The 21,694-nt window shown below is 38.1% G+C and overlaps 2 protein-coding genes across 9 annotated transcripts in view; one reads left to right on the forward strand and one right to left on the reverse strand.

Moving 5' to 3' along the window:
- Positions 1–4,126, forward strand: part of FYB2 (FYN binding protein 2) — a 107,685-nt gene extending 103,559 nt beyond the window's left edge. For all 7 annotated transcript variants that reach the window (XM_045857416.1, XM_045857426.1, XM_045857434.1 and 4 more), the window contains 3 exons: positions 1,562–1,718; positions 1,812–1,845; positions 2,179–4,126. In XM_045857416.1, the coding sequence (XP_045713372.1) occupies positions 1,562–1,718; positions 1,812–1,845; positions 2,179–2,200 (213 nt within the window). In that variant the 3' untranslated portion in view covers positions 2,201–4,126. The remainder of the gene's footprint in view (positions 1–1,561; positions 1,719–1,811; positions 1,846–2,178) is intronic.
- An 8,776-nt stretch (positions 4,127–12,902) lies between these two features.
- The window catches only part of PRKAA2 (protein kinase AMP-activated catalytic subunit alpha 2), a 60,104-nt gene continuing 51,312 nt past the window's right edge, over positions 12,903–21,694 (reverse strand). For both annotated transcript variants that reach the window (XM_045856583.1, XM_045856587.1), the window contains exon 9: positions 12,903–21,025. In XM_045856583.1, the coding sequence (XP_045712539.1) occupies positions 20,787–21,025 (239 nt within the window). In that variant the 3' untranslated portion in view covers positions 12,903–20,786. The remainder of the gene's footprint in view (positions 21,026–21,694) is intronic.

Below are 21,694 nucleotides of genomic sequence, written 5' to 3' on the forward strand. Positions count from 1 at the left end.
TCATTGAGAGTCCATAGAGCATTTTTCCATAATTTCAACTAAATCAAAAGATCCTCCATTATGATTTCACATACTGTCAAAACAAGAATTTGTTGATTTAAGAGACATACTGAACACCTCCCATGTGCCTGTCACTGGAGTAAGAGAGACAGAGTATGCATCCTGCTCAGAAAAATTGTCCAAGTTACTTCTCTGCCTAAATCTTTCCGAAGTCCCCATTTCTAGTGGATCAAGTTCCGGCCTTGTCACATGGTACACGCAGCTCTTCATGTCATGAAGACATACATGTTTGCAGTAGGTAATTTCATACTACTGAACTGTGGCATTAAAATGTCTACTAAAAACTATGGAGTTATTTGACTAGTTGAAAACAATGGTGTAACAAATTTTTGTTGAAAAGACCCTGGCCTTGCACCTAGTGCTTTTCTCCCTGCTGTCATCGGACTGTCTCATGTGTGACAGAAACCCCATCCCTCTCCCTATCCCCTATGGTGGGCTTCCTTGATATTCCACTAGAAAAAAAGTATGCCATTTCAACCACTTTTATTCAGCTCAAATCACAAAATATTGGGCACATTTGTGCCAGGCACTGAAGGTACAAGGATGAATAAAAGTGTCCTCCACTTTCATTTTAAAGACAAAATGTTTATATAATGTTATAACACCAATATATACAAGATGCAATTAAAACAGGAAATTATACATAGCAGTCATGAAAGTCCTCATGCAAGGTGCTGAAAGAAAACAAGGGCTTTCCAGGCAGAGAAAACAGCATGAACAATGGCATGGACACACAGAGGTAGGTGGTGTATTCAGGATCATCCCATAGCCTGATGTGGCTTCAATAAAGGGGACTGAAATGGGTGCCTAGGGAATGACATTTATAAAGGACTTGGAATGTCAAGCTAAGAAATGTGGATCTTATCCTGAAAGCAATGAAGAATTTTTAGAAGTATAAAAAGGAAAGTGACTCAATCTAATTTGCATTCTAAAAATCACTGTGTATTCACATTGAACAATGGCCCCGTAAGGGTGAGAAATCAGTTCGGAAGCGTCTCTCCTGGGTGTCAGATCTCACTTGGTACAGGGTGATCTTACCCATCTCCCAAATTCAGGAGAGTTCTGAGAGTCGGAGGAGGTACCCCTAATCATAAGTAGTATTTGTAAATAAAGATTGTCCTGAGCAGGGGGAGATGTTTGGTCACCCAAATTTGGTGAAGTAGACATCTGTAAATTACCTATATATTCTGGAACTATTTTATTTTTCAGTCAATGGATTGCAATGCATTAGATGGCGATGTACCTGTGGATGTATAGGCCGGCTACTTAAAAACATCAAAAAAGAAAAACACCTCCCCTGAGATCAGATATCAAATCATTCATCAGTTTGGTTCACAAATGCTTGTCCTTGACTACAAAAGGAGAGTGGGAATTGCCCCCACACCCATTCCTGCTACTTTAAATGTGTGTCATAGCTAAATACAAGTTACTATCTTAATTTTATTATAAGGAAAAGACAAAAACCATGCAAGCATAGCTGATTAGTAATTTCTTGTTTCAGTATGACAAAGAGATTACCGTCATCAACACAGCAGTGGCATGTTCCTGGAATTCAAGAAATGGGATATTTGATTTGCCAATAACCCCTGGAGAAGAACTGGAAGTCATTGATGTCACTGAAGAAAATCTAGTGATATGTCGCAATTCTAAAGGCAAATGTAAGTTATTGGCTTATTGACCATAAAATTTCATTGTTTTAAAAAATCTCAAAGCATTATCTCTATAACTTTCAGTGATTTTTGTTTCTATAGATGGATATGTGCTAATTGAACACCTAAATTTCAAGTAAGTGGTTTGATTTTATATTTCAAATCATGAATTCTAAATATTTAACAGTGTTGTATACATCAGTTTAAAGAAAATACAACTGCATTTATTTACGTTCAAAAAAAATTGAAAATTAGATATACAATGCCCCATTCTATGAGCATTACTTTGGAAGAGACCTTATTATTCTGTCTCCTGAGTATGTTATCAAACTTCTCTACAGAGCATATTTACAAACAGACATTTTAAAGGCCCATAAAAATATTAAACTGGATAAGAAATTCCCCAGAAATCTGCTCACTACTCAACTGGATTCTATTTCAAAGTACACTTTTTTTATTTTTTTCTCAGGCATCAAGGTTGGTCGCCTTAGGAAGAGCAACATCAAATGTATGGATGCACAAGTGAGAGCCAGTTCTAAGACACTGGTCCTGCTCACACCAGTTCCAGTCTACGTCTCAAAATGAGATGACGGAAGCTTTCATTAGGACCTTAGGAGAGAAAACAAACCCTCCACGTTTAGTAGGTTTTGCTCCTAAAAGGTTATCTTTCCACGTCTATTTTAAGAATCTATTTCACTGCTGGCTCAGAATGCGAAACTGCATGTGCCAGCATTTGAGCACTTACTCAATGAGCCACATCCACAGTAAGAAATCACGCCTGATGGCACTACCCAGTGAGTTGTACAGATGGTGAGCACACTTCTAATATCAGTGCATGAGTGTTTAGAATTTCTAAAACCTGCTGTCCATTTAAATTGGGTGTAATATAATTCTGGAAAAATAGTGTAACCAAGTTCTTTTAAATACTCAAAGTGTAGTCTTGAAATAATTACAGTTCAGTCTTTAAAAAATCAAGGTTTAAGTGTTCTGTTTTATCACAAACCAAAGTTGGACTCAAAATGCTGCTCAAAATTGGTTTCTTTTGGGAACCATATACTGAAGAATAATTTATTCAAAAATTCACCTATCATTTAAATTATGCTGTATTGGTTTAAAATAGCCTGTTGTCCAAAATAAGTAATACTTTTTATTTATCTATTCAAATAACAGAATTCACATATATTTTTACTTACATGAAAGTAAAGAAAATTAAACTGAGCTGTTAGTAACATTCTGTATTTCAAATGACGTACACTGCCTCTTGAGCAGGGTGATTCTGGCCTTCAGGGTGTGAACTTACTCCATGGTCTTATCCTTTATGCTATGCGATTGCTTCTTAAGATTCTAGTTTCTTTCTTTTTCAAGTTCCAAGTGGCATTTGCGAAAAAAGGCCAACCTCATGCTTGAAGACAGGAACTAAAGGTATTACAGAGTTCAGAGGGGGAAACGGATATGAGTGAAATGCCTAGAAGATTGAGACAGGCTTCACAGAGAAGGTGGCACTGAAGCCTGGTCTAATCACAAGCACATTTGGTAGACATGGCACAGAGATGGCAAGTCCACGCTGTCTGGTGACCAGGAAGAATCTGAACAGAAATGGAGTGTGCTGTGTCTGGGGGGGAAGGGCACGAGCTAGGATGGAGTAGGTTGGAGCTAGAATGTGACAGAGTTCTTATCAAAGGTCTTATTCAGGAAGGTGAAGCCAGATGTCTAGAGAGAAAAGAAAAAACAATCACAGCAATATGGGTGATAACTTAGAGAAGAGAGGCTAGTTGTTTTTGTAATATTCTAGGCAAAAGAGCATTTGACCGTAAGACAGCAGCAATACAAATATATGGGACAGGAGCCCCATTAGTTACAAAGGTAAGGAAACAGATGTCTTGGTGACTGATTAGACGTGAAAGGAAACAATGAGGGAATGGCTCCAAGATTTCTTTTTTGGGAGCTGAGATTAAGGTACCAAAATTGGGAATATATTTATTTCTATTTGGATCCCCCTGAATTAAATGTACCTACTGAGAGGCAGGGCATTCGGGCAACTGCAGCCCCTCCCACATCACGGTCAGACCTGCCCCGTGGCACTATGGCAGAAGAGCAAGGAAGGTATGGCCTGTGGGCAAGGAAGGAGGTGAAGTCATGGAATAATCCTGTAAAAAAGAGAATCATACACCACATGTTACTCTTGCCACCTGGCCAAAACATGAAGGATTTTAAACCCTATAGTCACAATGGGACTAAATTTCCACTAAGATGGGTCTGTCCCACACACTTTCCATCTTATCACATCGCCTCTTGTTCTAACTCCATGACTCAGCTCTGCGTCTCCACTTTCTCCTCAGTGAAACAGGCCTAAGAACACTCACCTCGTCTGCTGCACAGGGCTGTTGTCAGGCTGGAATGCAGTAACATAAATAAACGTGTCCTAAAAGTGTACAAGTGTTGCTGTTTTATTTTTTTTAAGATTTTATTTATTTTTAGAGAGAGAGGAAGGGAAGGAGAGAGGGAAAGGAACATCAATGTGTGGTTACCGCTCACACACCCGCTACGAGGGACGTGGCCTGCAACCCATGCATGTGCCCTGACTGGGAATCGAACTGGTGACCCTTTGCTTCACAGTCCCACGCTCAACCCACTGAGCTACACCAGTTAGGGCCAAGTGTCGCAGTTTTAGTACCTGGCCTTTTCTGATGTTGGAAGATGTTTAAAACAAAAATATGTATTGCAATTCAAATTTTAAGACTTGAAAAAAAGTGGCTGGGATGGAATAATTTTACAGATATATATAGGATTTTAAAAGTAAACATTTTTTCTATGTTTTTAAAGTATAAACCATTTGATTCAATATAAACTGGTACCTAGTATTTGTTGATATGAACTATATTTTTAGGAAAAATAACTGCTTTTATCCATACTCAATGTGATTATCTCTATTTCACTGTCAGCCCCACTTCTTCCATTTTTAAAAAATATATTTTATTGATTGTGCTATTACAGTTGTCTCATTTTCCCCCTTCACTCCCCTCCACCCTGCACACCATCTCCCACCCATATTCCCCCCCTTTAGTTCATGTCCATGTGTCATACTTGTAAGTTCTTTAGCTTCTACATTTCCCATACTATTCTTGCCCTCCCCCTATTTTCTACCTACCATCTATGCTACTTATTCTCTGTACCTTTCCCCCCTCTCTCCTCCTCCCACTCCCCTGTTGCTAACCCTCCATGTGATCTCTATTTTTGTGGTTCTGTTCCTGTTCCAGTTGATTGCTTATTTTGTTTTTGGTTTCGTTTCAGGTGTGGTTGTTCATAATTGTGAGTTTGCTGTCATTTTACTATACATGTTTTTATCCTCTTTTTCTTAGATAAGCCCCTTTAACATTTCATAAAATAAAGGCTTGGTGATGAACTCCTTTAACTTGACCTTATCTGAGAAGCACTTTATTCTGCCCTTCCATTCTAAATGAAAGCTTTGCTGGATAGAGCAATCTGGGATGGAGGTCCTTGTCTTTCATGACTTGGAATACTTCTTTCCAACTCCTTCTTGCCTGAAAGGTCTCCCTTGAGAAATCAGCTGACAATCTGACGGGAGCTCCTTTGTAGGTAACTGTCCCCTTATCTCTTGTTGCTTCTAGGATTCTCTCCTTCATTTTTACCTTGGCTAATGTAATGATGATATGCCTTGGTGTGTTCCTCATTGGGTCCAACCTCTTTGGGACTCTCTGAGCTTCCTGAACTTCCTGGAAGTCTATTTCTTTTGCCAGATTGGGCAATTTCTCCTATATTATTTGTTCAAATAAGTTTTCCACTTGTTGCTCTTCCTCTTCCCCTTCTGGTACCCCTATAATTTGGATGTGAGAACATTTAAAGATGTCCTGGAGGTTCCTAAGCTTCTCTCCATTTTTTGAATTCTTATTTCTCCATTCTTTTCTGTTTGGTTGTTTCTTTCTTTCTTCTGGTCCACTCCATTGATATGAGTCCTAGTTTCCTTCCCATCACTATTGGTTCCCTGTGCATTTTCCTTTATTTCACTTAGTGTGGACTTCATTTTTTCATCTAATTTGCAACCACATTCAACCAATTCTGTGAGCATCCTGATCGCCAGTGCTTTGAACTGTGCATCTGATAGATTGGCTATCTCTTGGTCGCTTGAAAATACTGGCTCTGGGGATTTGATTTGTACTTTGGTTTGAGCCATTTTGGTGGGGGTGGGGGGGTGGTCTGGTCATGCCTGTTACATAGTGAGGGGCAGAGCCTTAGGTGTTTACTAGGGCAGGGCAACCCACGTTGCTGCTTTGTGACGCTGTTTGTTGGGGAGGGGTCCAAGAGGGAACAATGGCCCTTGCTCCACTCGCTGCCGGATTTCAGTCCCTTCTGCCACTTCCCCCAAGCAAACTGGGCCCTTCTGGTGCTGGTTCCCAGGTGGGTGGGTTTGTATTCGTTTTAGGACCCTGTGGGTTTCTCCAATGAACTCCCCTGTGAGGCTGGGAGTCTCTCCCAGCACCTCAACCCCCACACGTGTTTTCAATAGGTGTTTTGAGGCTTTATTTCCCCATGCTGAAGCCCTGGGTTGCATGGTCTGTCTCACTCCCCAGTTTCACCTGGTTTATCTGTGTGTGAAAGTGGGACCACCTGCTCCACCAGCCGCCTTGCGCACCATGCCCCTCCACAATCCCCTGCTTTGTTGGGTCCGCCTGCTGCTGCCTTGTGCGCCCAGGGTCCACCAGCCACTGTTTTTTTTTTGCTGCAACCCCTGTCCGCTCAGCTGCCCAACTCCACCCCTCCTACGGGTCTGGATGAATATGTCTACTTTAACTCGTTGGTTGTTGGACTTCCATACAGTTTAATTTTCTGTCAGTACTGGTTGTTTTTTTTTTGTTTGTTTCTAAATTGTTGTTGTCCTTTTGGTTGTGTGAGGAGGCACAGTGTGTGTCTACCTACATCTCCATCTGGGTTGGAAGTCCCCCACTTCTTCCATTCTTTACACCAGGGTGTCAAACTCATTTTCATCGGGGGCTACATCAGCCTTGCGGTTGCCTTTAAAGGGCTGAAATAATTTTAGGACTGTAGAAATGTAACTACTCCTTAACTGTTAAGGAGCTGAAATTACATTTGGCCCTTTGAAGGCAACCGCAAGGCTGACGTGGCCGCCCGGTGAAAATGATTTGACACCCCTGCTTTACATCATCCCACTGAAACAATTTCTCACACTACGGATCTGCAAGATCCTGTAATGTACATAAACTTTATAACTAAGCCTTCAGTGATGCCACTATGTCTCCCAGAAACCCTAATCTACCATAAAGTTTCAATAGAAACACTGAGTCTCCATTTTACTTTGGAGTTTGCATGAAAACATACCAGTAAAGGTAACATTCTGTCAGATAAAAGCATACAAAGGTCCCTGACCCTAACAGAGGCTTACACTGGCCCACACAGACTCATTTGCCGGCCAAGTCCCTGGCGGCCTGTTAACGACACCAACCACACAGCCTTCCCTGCCTCCTCTGAGCACTTCTGGAGACGCGCGGTCCTCCCAGGTGGCACAGCGTTCTGCTGACCAGGCCCTCTCCCGCACATCTTCAGAATTTTTAAAACATAGATTCTAGGAGAAGAGTAGGAAGAGGGGGAAAAGGATATGTACTGACAAATTCCTTAGAAGGGTTGTTTCTGGGTAACAGGGTTAGGATGATTTTCTTTTCAGCTTCTTCAAACTTCCTGTACTTTTCAAATTTCCTATCACAAGCACTGACCACCTGTGGAATTTGGGAAATAAAGGAAAAACATTTTCACTAATACATACAAATTCCTTCTTCTAAGTTTGGAACAGCAAATTAAAATGTTGGCTTGTAGATCTGGACTTCGATGTGTTGTTAACAAGAACTAAAGCACAAGGTTTTTTCAAAAAGCTGCTTTCAGGTATATAAACATGGATGGTCCCATCATCAGTAGTACGTAGGTTGCATCTGCATTGCTTGTTCTCTGTTTTCACTAGCAGTCAGCGTAAAAGTCTATCGTTACCTGAGATCTTCTAGGCTTTCCCTTCCTGTTCTATGGCTGTGGTCAGCAAAACTTTGGCCCCCACCATCTCCATGCCCTGGCACTACACCTGTAAATTTGTTTTGTGACTTTATAGATAAAATTAAGGTGCTAACCAGCTGACTTTAAAATAGGGAGATTATCCAGATGAAGCCTATTTGACTGCACAGGTCTTAAAATCATAAGTCAGTCAGTCAGCTATGCAGTGGAAGAAGAGGCAGGAGATATTTGAACCACAAGCATTCCATTGCTGGCTTTGACGGTGAAGGGAGCCATAGTTCAGATTATGGTAATGGCCTCTCAAAGCTGCGAATGACCTCTAGTCAAGAGCTAGAAAGGAAGCAGACCTCAGTCCCACAGCAGTATGAAATTCTGCCAGCAGCTTGAATGAGAGTTGAAAGATTCTCCCCCAGACCTAAGCCCTACAAACACTGTTTGCAGCCTTGTGTGACTAGAAGCAGAAACACCAGCTAAGCCCGCTGAATTTCTGAGTTACAGAACTATGAGATAAAGTTGTGTTTTGGGAGTGAAATCAGCATCATGGCAGAGTGAAACAACCCCATTGGTATGTCTCCTTAAATCAACAATGAGGACATTTATAACCCAATAAAGGTTCCTCTGCTCAGCACCCTAGGACACCTGAAAGAGTCACACATCAGCACATCTGAAAGTGGGTGTATTGGTATGTATTGCAGAGGCAGAAGGTGGGGGCTCTCTAAATGCCAGGGTGGAGCCTGCATCCCTAGCCAATGCTGTAGTGGAGGAGTTGGGGTGTGGCCCCTGCACCATTGCCTGGAAGAAGGTATGGGCCAGCATCAACACCTGAGAACCTGGCTCCCTCCGATGGATTGTGGTGCTTCTACCAGCAGAGCCTGTGGCAGCAGTGGAGACAGGTCTCCACCCTCCTAGCCACAGCACCAACTGCCAAAGGAAATGATGTAATAGCACAATAGACTCACAAACCTGGTCACCCCCACACCTGCCACCTCTCCCTGCCATGGTGGTGGTGACCCAAGACCAGGCAACCCAGACATAGGGGCAACCACAACCCTCATCACCCAGGCAGTGACTTCCACAAGCACAGTTATGCCCTCCCACCCATGCCCCCCGCCCCACAAGGACGCCAACAGCATAGGGCACCAGAGATGAGGAAGACACAAGTAGTATGCACGTAAGAGAAAGCAAAACCTGTGTTGTAGCATCTTCTACTGGAAAACAAAAGACCTCTGATTATCAACCAGCTGAACTGTTAAAATCAACATAGTACCTAAACATGAAGCATGTTCACTACTTTAAATGCTCCAGAACAGGAACAACACATCAAATACCATGAATAACCCAAGTAGCATTGTATTGCAAAAAGAAAATTACAATTCCCTAGAAACCGAATTCAAAGTAATGGAAGACTGTGATCTAAATGATAGAAAATTCAAAGTAGCAGTCATAAAGAAACTCAACACGATACAAAAACCTCAGAAAAAGGGGACCCAGCAATTCCACTTTTGGGAATATATCCTAAGAATCCCAAAACACTAATTCAAAAGAATATATGCATCCCGATGTTCACTGCAACATTACAATATTTATGGCTATTTACAATAGCCAAGATCTGGAAACAGCCCAAATGCCCATCAATAGATGAATGGATAAAAAAGCCATGGTACATTTACACAATAAAATACAACACAGCTGTAAAAAAAGAAGGAAATCTTACCATTTGCAACAGCATGGATGGACCTGGAGAGCATTATGTTAAGTGAAATAAGCCAGTCAGAGAAAGACAAATAGCATATGACCTCACTTATATGGGGAATATAATGAACAAAATTAATTGATAAACAAAATAGAAACAGAGGCATGTACCCATGGAACAGACTGACAGCTGTCAGAGCAGGGTAGGGGGTGAGGGGACTGGATGAAAAAGGTGAAGGAATTAGCCGAAGAACATATATGCATGACCCACAGACACAGGTAACAGTGTGCTGATGGCCAGAGGGAAGGGAGGCAGAGGCTGGGTGGAGGTGGGCAAACAGGGAGGGGGTAGGGAATGGGGACATCTGTAATAGTGTCAACAGTAAAAATAAAGTTAAAAAAGAATAAAATTAATGAACAGGAGTACTTTAACAAAGAGATTGAAATTCTAAAAAAAAATACTCTGGAGCTGAGAAACTCAATAAATGAGATGAAGAATGAATTAGTAAGTATTGGAAATGGAGCAGACAAATCATAAAGAAAAGAGAATTAGTGAGCTCAAAGACAGAAATCTGGAAGTGACTCAGATTGAAGAGAGAAAACTAAGATTTTTAAAAATGAAAGAACTCTATGAGAACAATCTAACTCCATCAGAAAGGGCAATATGAAGATAATGGGCATCCCAGAAGCAGAAGAGAAGGAGAAGGGAACAGGGTATACAAGCACAAGGAACTAACAGAACACCTAATGACCTCAGTGCAAAGAGACCTTCTCCAAGACACATTATATTAAAACCCCAAAGTTAATGATAAAGAAGATTCAAGGCTGCTGGGAGGCAGGGTGGCAGGGGAGGAGAACAGTACCGTACAAAAGAAACACCATGAAATTATCACCAGATCTCTCACCAGAAACCCTACAGGCCAGAAGGGGGAGGAATACAAGAGAGAAAATCACCAGCCAGGAGCACTCTCTCTAACAGTCACCTGTCAGATATAAAGGGGAAATTAAGGCTTTCCAGACAAACAAAAGCTGAGGGAATTTACCACCACAAGACCCACATTACGAGAAATGCTGAAAGGAGCTCAATCTAAAAGAAAAATACACAAAATTTTGAGTAAGGTGTCTAACAGAAGCAGTAAATCGTAACTTTATTTCAGTATAGAATGTTAAACACTTAAATATAACAAAGGGAAAAAAGCATTAAAAACTTTAGCTACTTCGTTTTTATCATACAGTAGGTTCTATCCATTCACTGTAATTTTCTGAGTTGTCCTACATGCAAGTACATGATTTTAATGCTGTCTTCTGTGCTGTTCCTATAAGTTTGCTATTAAATACACTGAACTATAAAACAAGTTTTAGTGACTTCAGTTGGGTAGTGAACGCAAATAAAGGGATAATTGGTGACAACAAAAACATAAAAAAGGAGAAAAAAAGAATGAACTTGCTTACACAATTGAAGATAAGATGCTATAGGAATAAAAAGGACTATTTTATCTGTCAGACATTTTATACAAGCTTTATGGTAAACACAAAACAAAAACCTGAGCATAAAAAAAGAGGAAATGGAGAAAAACATCACAGAAAACCACCAAACTAAAATATCAGACAGAAACACAAGGGGAAAGAAACAATGGACATACAGAACAATCAGAAATCAAAAGATAAAATGGCAGTAGTAAGTCCACATATATCAATAATCACCCTGAATGTAAATGGGCTGAACTCATCAATCAAAAGGCACAGAATAGATTAATGGAGTAAAAAACAAGACTCAACTATATGATCCTTCTCAGAAGAGACCCATCTCAGCTCCAAAGACACAAAGACTCAAAATGAAGGGGTGGAAGATGGTATCTCATGAAAATGCTATCAAGAAGAAAGCAGGTGTAGCCATGCCTATATTGGATCTGCTGCATTTCTATATAGTAACATGAACTATCAGAAAGGGAAATAAGCAAAGCAATCTCATTTACAGTCACACGAAAAAGAATAAAATACCCAGGAAAAAACTTAACAAAAGAGGTGAAAGACCTATACACTGAAAACTACAAGATGTTTTTGAAAGAAACTGAAGATACAAAGAAAAGATATTCCATGTTCATGAATTATAAGAATTAAAATTGTTAAAATGTCTATTTACCTGAAGCAATCTACTGCAATTCACTGCAGTCCCTTTCAAACTTTCAGTGACATTTTTTAAAGAAATAGAACAAAAAATTCCTAAAATGTGTAAAGAACCACAAAAGACCCCAGGTAGACAAAGCAGTCATAAGAAAAATGAACAAATCTGGAGGTATCACAGGCCCCAATTTCAAACTATACTACAAGGCTATATATTGATCAAATGGCATGGTATTAGCAGAAAACCAGATATACGAACCAATGGAATAGTACTGTGAGCTCTGACAAAAACCCGCACACATATGGACAACTAATTTATGACAAAGGAAACAAAAATATATGGAAGAGAAAGAAAAGACTCTACAATAAATGGTTTGGGAAAACTGGGCAGTCAAATGCAAAAAAAAAAAAAATGAAATTAGACCACTATCTTACACCAGACACAAAAATGAACTCAAAATTCATTAGACACTTGAATGTAAGACCTGAAACAATACAGTACATAAAATAAAGCATAGGCAGTAAGCTCGGGATATTGGCCTTAGTGGTGTTTTTGTGAATCTGACTCCCAAGACAAGAGGAATAAAAACAACAGTAAATAAACAGGAATAAATAAACAGAACTACATCAAACTGCACAGCAAAGGAAACCATCAGCAAAACAAAAAGGCAACCACTTGAATGGGAGAAGGTATTTGCAAATATTTCCAACGTGGGGTTAATATCTAAACTATATAAAGAACTCATACAACTCAACAGCAGCAGCACAAAAGGAACAACCCAATTGTTCCCAAAAATGAGCAGAGAATTTGAATTGATGTTTTTCCCAGGAAGACATAACAATGACCAATGGACACATGAAAAGATGTTCAACATCACTAATCTTTAGAGAAATGCAACTAAAAACCACAATGAGGTATCATGTCACACCCATTAGAATGGCTATCATCAAAAAGTCAAAAAACAACTGTCAGAGAGGATGTGGAGAAAATGAAACCCTTGTGTACTGTTGGTAGGAATGCAGATGGTGCAACCACTACACAAAAACAACATGGAGATTCCTCAAAAAATTAAGAAAACTACCACATGATCCATCAACTTGTCTTCTGGGTATTTATCCAAATATTATGAAGACACCAATCAGAAAAGATATGTGTACCCCTATGTTCACCTCAGCAATTACTTACAATAACCAAGACATGCAAACACCCTAAGTGTCATAGACAGATGAATGGACAAATACACACACTCTAGAATACTACTCAGCCATAAAATAGAGAGAATATTCATTTGCAACAATATGGATGGATCTTGAGGGTGCTATGCTAAATGAAATTAGACAGAAAAGGACAAAAACTGTATAATTTTGCTCATGTGAGATATAAAATAAAGAATACATAAAACAAAGGGTAAACCAACAAAACAAACTCACAGATATAGACAACAAATTGGTGGTCACTGGGGAAAGTGGGGTGGGGTGAGGGCACATGAAAAGATGTTCAACGTCACATCAGAGAAAGGGTGTCAAATATAGGGAAACAGCTGGGCGCTAGACTTTTGGTGACGAGCACACTATAGTCAGTGTATAGAGAAACCGAATTACAATGTACATCTGGAAGTTACATTATTAACCAATGTTATCTCAATAGTAAAAAAAATGTGTTAAGTCACTAAGTTTGTAGAAATTTGTTTTGGCAGCAATAGAAAACTAATGCAGTGGCTAAGTTAGAAACCACAATGTGTAACAAAGAAGATAAAGAAGGTAGGAAATCTCTAAGGAGTCACAGGCAATCTTTTCCCCTAACAGCTTCCTCTGTAACTATTAACTGACATGCAGAATAATTAGCTTAATAATTGAACAGAAACAAAAACAACTTTCAAATTTACCAGAGTTTAATTTGATTTTGTGAAAAAAGTTGATATGCAATTGGATATGCTTCCTTTGTCTTGTGTGTTTGTAACCTATGAGTTTGTACAGTGCAGATATTAACTAGGGTGAACGTGTAACTATGAAGTGCTGTGTAATTCAAGATTACCATACAGTGACTGGAAGATACATCCTTCCCACTGGTCACTAAACAGGAAAAATCATAGCAAACAAAACTGAAATTTGAATCTATGGTTATTAAAATGCAAAAACACTGGGGGTGTGCTCTTTTTTTTTCTTCCTGAAACAAATTACAAAAAGTGATCCCACGTTCAACAGCCAAAAATTTAAAAAAAAATAAATATGTAATCAAATGCTTCAATAGTTTAATGTATCAGCCTATGGAATTTTTCTTTCTTTTCTCAAAGACGGGTTAAGAAAAAAATGAATGCTGGATGTTCTTGGGAAAAAAACTGAATAATATCCAATCCTACATTTTTTATGATTGTCATGGACATAACCTAATGGCTGCAATCTTAAGTTTTATTTGTTGCACTCAAAATTCACTGTATAATATTTAAGTATACATGATAAAGAATACAAGCATTCTTCCTAAAACAATATTAAGTTTACTATACTTAGAGTTTACAGTTCTTTAACCATTTCACATTGAACACTCAAAACATTGTACAACCACAGATTTGTGAACAGTCTTGAGAGAAAGCTGTATTTTGGTACAGTAAGGCGGCTTCAGCCAACAATTTAAGAAGTTCTCAGTATTTGTTGCAACAAAAGACAAATTTGATAGTTGAATATTCAATGTTTGCAAGAAATTTTAAAAGTCACTTAAAATAAGAAAACCATAATTTATAAAACTGTGGTCTTAAACATTTTTATTACTATATTGTTACCACATAAGACTTACCTAAAATCAAGATACTCATCCTATCAATATCAAAGATCTCTTTTGAAAAGGGAGGATTTACATTAAATGTGAGTATGACAAACCCTGTATTCAAACAAGGGCTTTCAGAAAGTCTCTCACACACATCTGTGAGGTAGGTTATTCTCCAAGTTTTGCAGGTGAGAAAACTGAATGAGGAGGTTGCGTGCCCTGCGGCTGACACAGCAGACAAACTCAGATGAGATTCCAAATTAGATTATGCTCTTGGCTCTGCATTACTTCTTTCCTTTACAAACTTTTTAAAGGGTTGAAATATAAAGGTTGCTATTCATTTGCATTCATTTTAAAAACATGGGAAGTGAGCCAAACTTTTACTAAGGTGACTCAAAAAGTAAAGCAAGAGAAATAGAAAAATACATCTAGTGGCTCACCTCTGGCAGTGCCAGGGTGAGTCTGGTCAGAGGAACCTGAGAACAGACGCGAGCAAACACTGTGGCCGGTCACAGAGGGCAGGTGTAGGGAAAAGAGAGAGGACTTAGAAGAAAATACAGTTTGAACAAGTTTGTGACTAATTATTACTGTTCCTATAATTTAAAACAGAAGGCACAATTAAGGTGGTTTTTAGATCAGTGAATCTGTTTCTTTTTCATTTTAGAAAAATGTTATCTGTCTAGAAAAATGGCCTTTCTTCGTAACAAAACTTACTTAAAAGGACTATCAGCTGTGAAAAATGCATGCATAAATTAGCAGCAAAAATTAACTATGCAGTTCTCCTTGGCAACAGAATGTTCCTATTTCTCCTTGAAATTTTAAATTAATGCAAAGTAACAAACCTTGAATAAACAAATAAAGAAAACACTGTATGAACTTTGTCAAAATTCTATGAATTCTCAGAAAAGTTTTCATGCTAAGATATTCTAGAAATACATTTTTTTCCTTGTAAAGAGCACTCTATTCTAAAATTTCCTTAATTGCACTTTAAATGTAACTGAAATTTACCTACCCTGCTTGTCCCAATAATCATGAGCTAATTCCATAAAATCTGAACTGCTTTAGATATAAACCATAGTTACCGAAAGTCACACACACAGTTGCAGCTGCAAAGTGGCATGGCTATGCAAGGCTGGCAGTAAACATTACCACTGGCTCACAAAGTTAATACAGACCCACAGTCTGATGACTTCTAGACCAGCCTGATTCTTATCAGGTTATGGCTGAGAAAGTTTAATTAAACCCAATCCAGTCTGGACTGCGTTCAGTGCCATCAAATGCATCATAATTATATGTGGGAAAGGCTAGTAAGGAGGCCAGCAACTTGTTTAAATAAGATTTATACAATTTTTAAAGCTCATCAAACAAAAATTACATTTCAAAGTTTTATACGGTTTGGGAGAATCTCTATCCAACAGATAATAATTAGGTAGTTTATGAATAGAAATATATTGTATGAAAATAGTGTTTTATCATCTAATATGCATACAAAATAAAAAATTATCAATCTGTATATGAAATTTAGATAAGCCTAATTCATGTAATAGTCAAAAACTATGATAATTTAGGATAGGGGCTGGAGCTAGCTTTACTTTTGAAAAAGACTGTACTACAGAACCATGTAAGTAAGTTAAAGGAAGAAGCATGCCCTAAAAAGTTTCTTCAGTATTTTTAAGCACCCTCATTAACTTAGAAGTACCTGTAAAAATCCATATGCTAAATAAATCTTAAATACTTTAGATAATTACATCTAGGTAGTACAATCAACTGGTTCAAATAAATGAAGAAACACTCAGTTAAGACTATGTCATGTCATCCAAGACTTGAAAGCAATACACCTGCGTTTACTGTTCTTACTCATTTCAGGGACTGGGCTATTCCCCCCAGGGGAGGGGAGCACACAGAAAGCAGTGGTCATCGCTGAGTACTTGCATGGCATGAAATCTTTATGAAGAGCTTTCTGGTCCTGCTTCCTCATCCAGAGAGTGGTTACCTTACAAGGTTACGGCAATGTGTTAACTAAGTTAATAGATATGGAGGGTCTGGATCTAAATCACTATAAAAATGTATGGAACGCTTCCATCACTTCAAATTAAATGTGTTGTGTTTTATGTCAAGTACACATGATGTTTTAACATGTATGGTTTTCTGCATTTCTGCCATTTGTATTCCAGAGGGTGGTTTTATTTAGAAAAAAAATTCAAGTATATACCTTCAAAATGCCTCACCAAACATATATAGAATATTCTCACTAGTATAGACACTCTAAAAATATAAAAAGTGGACACTAACACAAATCATGAAAGGAAAGAACGTTAAAGCTCAGATACCTCAGAGTCTTTTCATCTATCCCTCTCACTTTAGAGGTTACAAAAATGAACCCCAACAAGGATGTGACTTACCAACAGATTGCACATATCCCTCACCCAGAACTTGTAATAAAGTAGGATCTCTGAGAACGGTAATGAAAATAAACTACATTCCTTATCTAAAAAGTCACAGAGTGACAGGAGGTACAGAAATGCCAGATTGAAAAGGTGGGTGTCTTTGAAAACAAAACTGTGAACATGCCTAGCATTTAGATGATGAGATTTCACAACCACTAATAGAATTTAAATTATTAACCAGTGAACAAAGAGGAAGTGGCCGTAGTAGACACATTCCAAGCTTTTGTGTTTTATAAACAGAAGGTGCAGTGCTTCTATTAACTCAGTATGCTGCACATTAATAGGAGCTACAAATTCAGTCAAAAAATAACTTATAACTGTTGTCTATGATTATTTTCTCATTTATGTCTCATCTAATACTAAAAAGCAATTTCTATTCCCTGAGTATAAACTGACCAGGGAATACGAGAAATCAAGCCTGGAATTACGTAACTGTCATTGAAAACCTATTCGCAAAAACCAGAAAATTTTCTGTACATATAGCCAATTTCCTGACACAGAAATATAATAATTTCTGATTAATTTAGGCTCCTGGATTCTCTTTATAGATGACTAGTATCACGGAATGCAAACACTAAAGGTTACAAAAGTATCTCTTGAAAACTTGTTGATCTAAACAAAAATCCCACTTGTAATAAATCTGCCTACCAGCCTCCAATTTGAGATGTTATTTGTTCTTACATTAAAGAATAGGAATGAGTTCTAATATGGTGCCCTATTTAAAAGTACTTAGAAAATGTTCACTGATGACACTTTTTGAAAGCAAGAATCAATGATAACTGACTCATTATCCATAAGGCCATAAGCTGTGGTCACTAGTCTTTCAGTACTTTCTTACAAGTAATCTTGTTCAGGATTTCTCGGTTACCCAGCACACACACATAAAAAATAATAAATTTCGCTCCCAAACAATACACAACCCAATTCAGAAAATGAAGGTGCTATGAAACAGGTTACAGACATACACAATTCTATTTAAGTCCAGCTCAAGATGACTATGTCCACAGGTTAAAATGAAATTATTCTGATTTTGAACCAGATTCTTTCTAACAACTGAAAAGGGAAAAGGAAATCCTAACTTGATTCTTAACTATACTAATTATGACAGCCTAGAACAGTAATTTTCCTAAACTAGTATTTTCTAAATTTGCTTTTTCCCATGGATAGTAAGTTTAAAAACATGGTTACATCAATTCTGGTCAAGCAGAGTTAAACAAAGCTAAATGGTTGTCTTTTTTTCCCATAGAGGACTTATCAAAGTCTTTAATGCTCATATCCACTGTCATCTCAAGAGTGAGAGTAGCATGTAACATCTTCCAAACTTGCCCAAGGGGAGTAGTTTTCTGCAGAGCATCTCACAGGACACAATTTGGGAAATGCTGTTCTAGAATCCTGTGGAGTCCATTTCCATGATATAGCTAAGGTTTTACCTGTAACTTAATAATAGAAGCTCTCTCTCAGAATTTTAACTAGAAAAAATTGTTCCGACCCCAGATCTACCCACCACGTACCACATCCACAGTAAACCAGGTGATATGCCTGAAATGTGGGAATGTAGCACTGATTCTTTCCCCCTCTGTTCATTAGCAACAAAAAGCCTCCTTGGACAATGTTCTAGCTCCTCTTATATTGAACTAAGCCTCCTGCAATCTTCTCTCCACAAAACAATTCTAGATTCACAAAATAGCTGTGCTTTAAAAACTTAAGCATACAAAAACCAAAACTGTGACCCTTGGTTCTCCTAAAATTCAACAAGTAACTACCACACTGTAGATATTCATGAAAATGGGAAAGAATGAGAAAATAGTAAATCGTATTTTAACTCTCAAACAATGACAATCATCCACATAAAGTAATTTTGATATGAATAAGTTTCTAATATATGATTTATTAAGACTAACAAAGCTAAAATACCACTGGATTCCATCCTGCTGTTGCTCTACCTTCAAAATTACTAGGAATTTTATCACTGAGGATAAGGAATCAGACTAGTTCCTTATTGCTAAGGTCGTCCCATTCATAGACAGGCAAATGTGATGAGGTGGCCTAGCTTCTCGCAAAAGAGGTAAATATTTACACATTTGGAGAGGTGAGAATTATGTGGTATCTATAATGTACATCAGACTAAACACAATAGACTACTACTTATCCCTATAAAAATAATCACAAAAAAGCACCCTTTGGTGCCACTAGGTGGCAACCTTTCAAAGGTTTAAACTTAAAACTTCGGAACTGCAACCCCACCCTGTTTCCCAACAATGATTCCTTTTGATACTAAGAAGTCAAGATTGTTTAAAAGTTTTACAAAACAACATGATGTAACACTGCAAACTCTCGGCTCAAAAGTATTTAAAGGTAGACGTGCTTGTCTTCCATAAACACAGGGGAGATTTGGTCTAACGTTCATTCTCATTTGCTTCTGGTAGAAAACATTTTTTGGCAAAGAAAAACCTGTCAAGGATTAGTCACTTTTTGTTTTCAAGAGCTTAATCTTTTCTAGGGTAAGTCAGGTGAATGAGATTGTTAATTACAGTATACTAAAGAAAACAAATGAATAAATACAAATTAGATAAATTATATATAATTTAAAAATTAAATACTTCTACTAAAACAAAATATAATTTATAAGCTATTATCTACCCTGCTGTATACAGGTTGTTTTTCTTTAAAGATTACAAAATAATACAACCTGCACAAAACAAAATAACAAAAAAATTGTTTGGTTTTCCATCAAAAGCATTGGTGTGTGAATACATACATATATATATATGTAAACAACACATATATTTATACAAGAGAGTTTTTTTGTTTTTTTAATGTTTAAGGCTCCCTGCCCTAGTAAGTTCAACAGTGAAGGTCATAGCCTATCAAGCTTTGGAATTACATAAAAAGCCCTTAAGGCCAAAACAGTGTTTTCAAATTAGATGGCTAGCAATAAAGACATAAGACAAAGAAAAGGAACCAGAGATTTAAAAGCTAAACCAATCAGCCACTAAGGATCAAACAATAAACAAAGACAATGGTGACTGGGGAAAACGAGGAAGGGGATGGCTACAAGGACAAACTTCAACTTCGGATGAAAAATTAACATGTGGGATGCAACACCTTACACACAGGCACACACACACACACCTTGCCACTACACACAGTAACAGACAGAGTTCTCTCTTAAGGGACTGTTGATATTTTGCTTTGTTTCATGTAACTGTCAATTTTACAATGCTCGGCAAAGTATAAAAATAAATAGAGCCAAAAAGAATTTGGGAAAGGTAGATTTTGAAGGCAGGTTTTAAAATGATGGAAGTTTATGACAAAAGTTGTTGCAATTCCAGATACTCCAATACTGAGTAGAACCTTGAAGGCTCTTAAAACTGGTGTATTTTTCATAGAAATCTCAAGATAAAACCTCTACTTGGTTACAGTCATTTTTAAGGAACCAGGAAATCATGGTTACCTGTTTAAGGACCACAGCCTTTCTGTTCAACACTAGGCAGAATCTGCTAGAACTTGGCTTCTAAAATTTGGGGGGCAGGCTTCTAAGGTTTCAACATTTAAAAACTATCTTGCTAATTTTTTTAAATATTCTTATGCAAAAGAATTGGGTGCAAAAGCATAGCTTAAAGATTGCTGAAATTTTTAGGAATTTGTAAACTGGATACCTACACCAAAGAGTAAAGCAAGAAGATTCTGCCAAAATACCCTTTGATTGAGCTAGTTCACCAGTGAAGGTGTATTAATCGTGTGTAGTGAACTCACAATTTTAATTAACAATATTCATCAATGTTTACATATTTGCTTATGGGAATTTATCACAAAATAGAATTATAGATTTCTACAAGTAAATAAAATGTCAGACTTTTCTGTTTTCAGTAATTTCAATGGCATTAAGTGTCCGCTGGCAATATTTTTGCCTGTCAATCAGCATTTTAGAGTATGTGATACACACAGGTAAAATAATTTAAAGAATATATGTGATTTTCACAGTGCAATAACAGAAAGATATAAACTAGGGAAAGATCATCAACGGGCTAAAGTAGTGATCAGACTGGCACACATTTCAAAAAAATCCATGGTGTGACTGCCCAGGCGAGGCGTGACTGAAGACAATGTACTTCCGGTCAAGGAGCCAGTGAGGGAGCCAGAGAGTGAATGGGTCTCAGGAGTTACAGAATCAAAACTTGATCTTGGTCTGTGTAAGCCAGCAGCAGAGCAGGAACGCTGAGGTGTTGAGGAACCAGACCTCTGTTCCACCACTTCATCTGAAATAGATCAAAGAAGAGCAATTTATCAGAAAGGTACATTTGCCTAAGCCCTTCCTATGTAAATGTGACATTCACAATATTAAGTACATCTAGCAAAGGTGACTTAGCAATAAATGTCAATATATGATTCAGCGTTAACCTTGAAATCAAACTGATATCCTTGCATATGAAGAATGCCCATCCTTGAAGGCTTATTTTCTTTCAGCGTATCAACAAAATAAAAGTTACCATCACACAGTGATTCTGAACCTTTGGTGCACATTGAAATTACCTGAGTGGGGGTGGATCTTTTTTGAAAATGCAGATTCCCACTTTCCCATCACAGAGATTCTGACTTAGGTCTGGGGGCAGTTCCCAAGAACCTGCATTTCAATAAGAACTCTGAGTAATTTTGATGAAGGTGGTCTGGAACCATATAAACACTGCTATAGATAATGTTAGTTCAAGAATAAAATCTAGCCCCTTGGCCAGGTGGTTCAGTTGGTTGGAGCATTGTCTCGTACACCAAAAGGCTGTAGGTTCAATTCCCTGTCAGGGCACATACCTAGGTTGTAGGTTTGATCCCCAGTCAGGGTGCATACAGGAGGCAACCGATTGATGTTTCTCTCTCACGTGGATGTCCATGTTTCTTTTCTCTCCCTCTCTACCTCCCTCTCTCCCTTCCTC

The sequence above is a fragment of the Phyllostomus hastatus genome, unplaced genomic scaffold (assembly GCF_019186645.2).
Source record: "Phyllostomus hastatus isolate PE091 unplaced genomic scaffold, TTU_PhHast_1.1 phas_contig_147, whole genome shotgun sequence".
NCBI classification, from domain to species: Eukaryota; Metazoa; Chordata; class Mammalia; order Chiroptera; family Phyllostomidae; genus Phyllostomus; species Phyllostomus hastatus.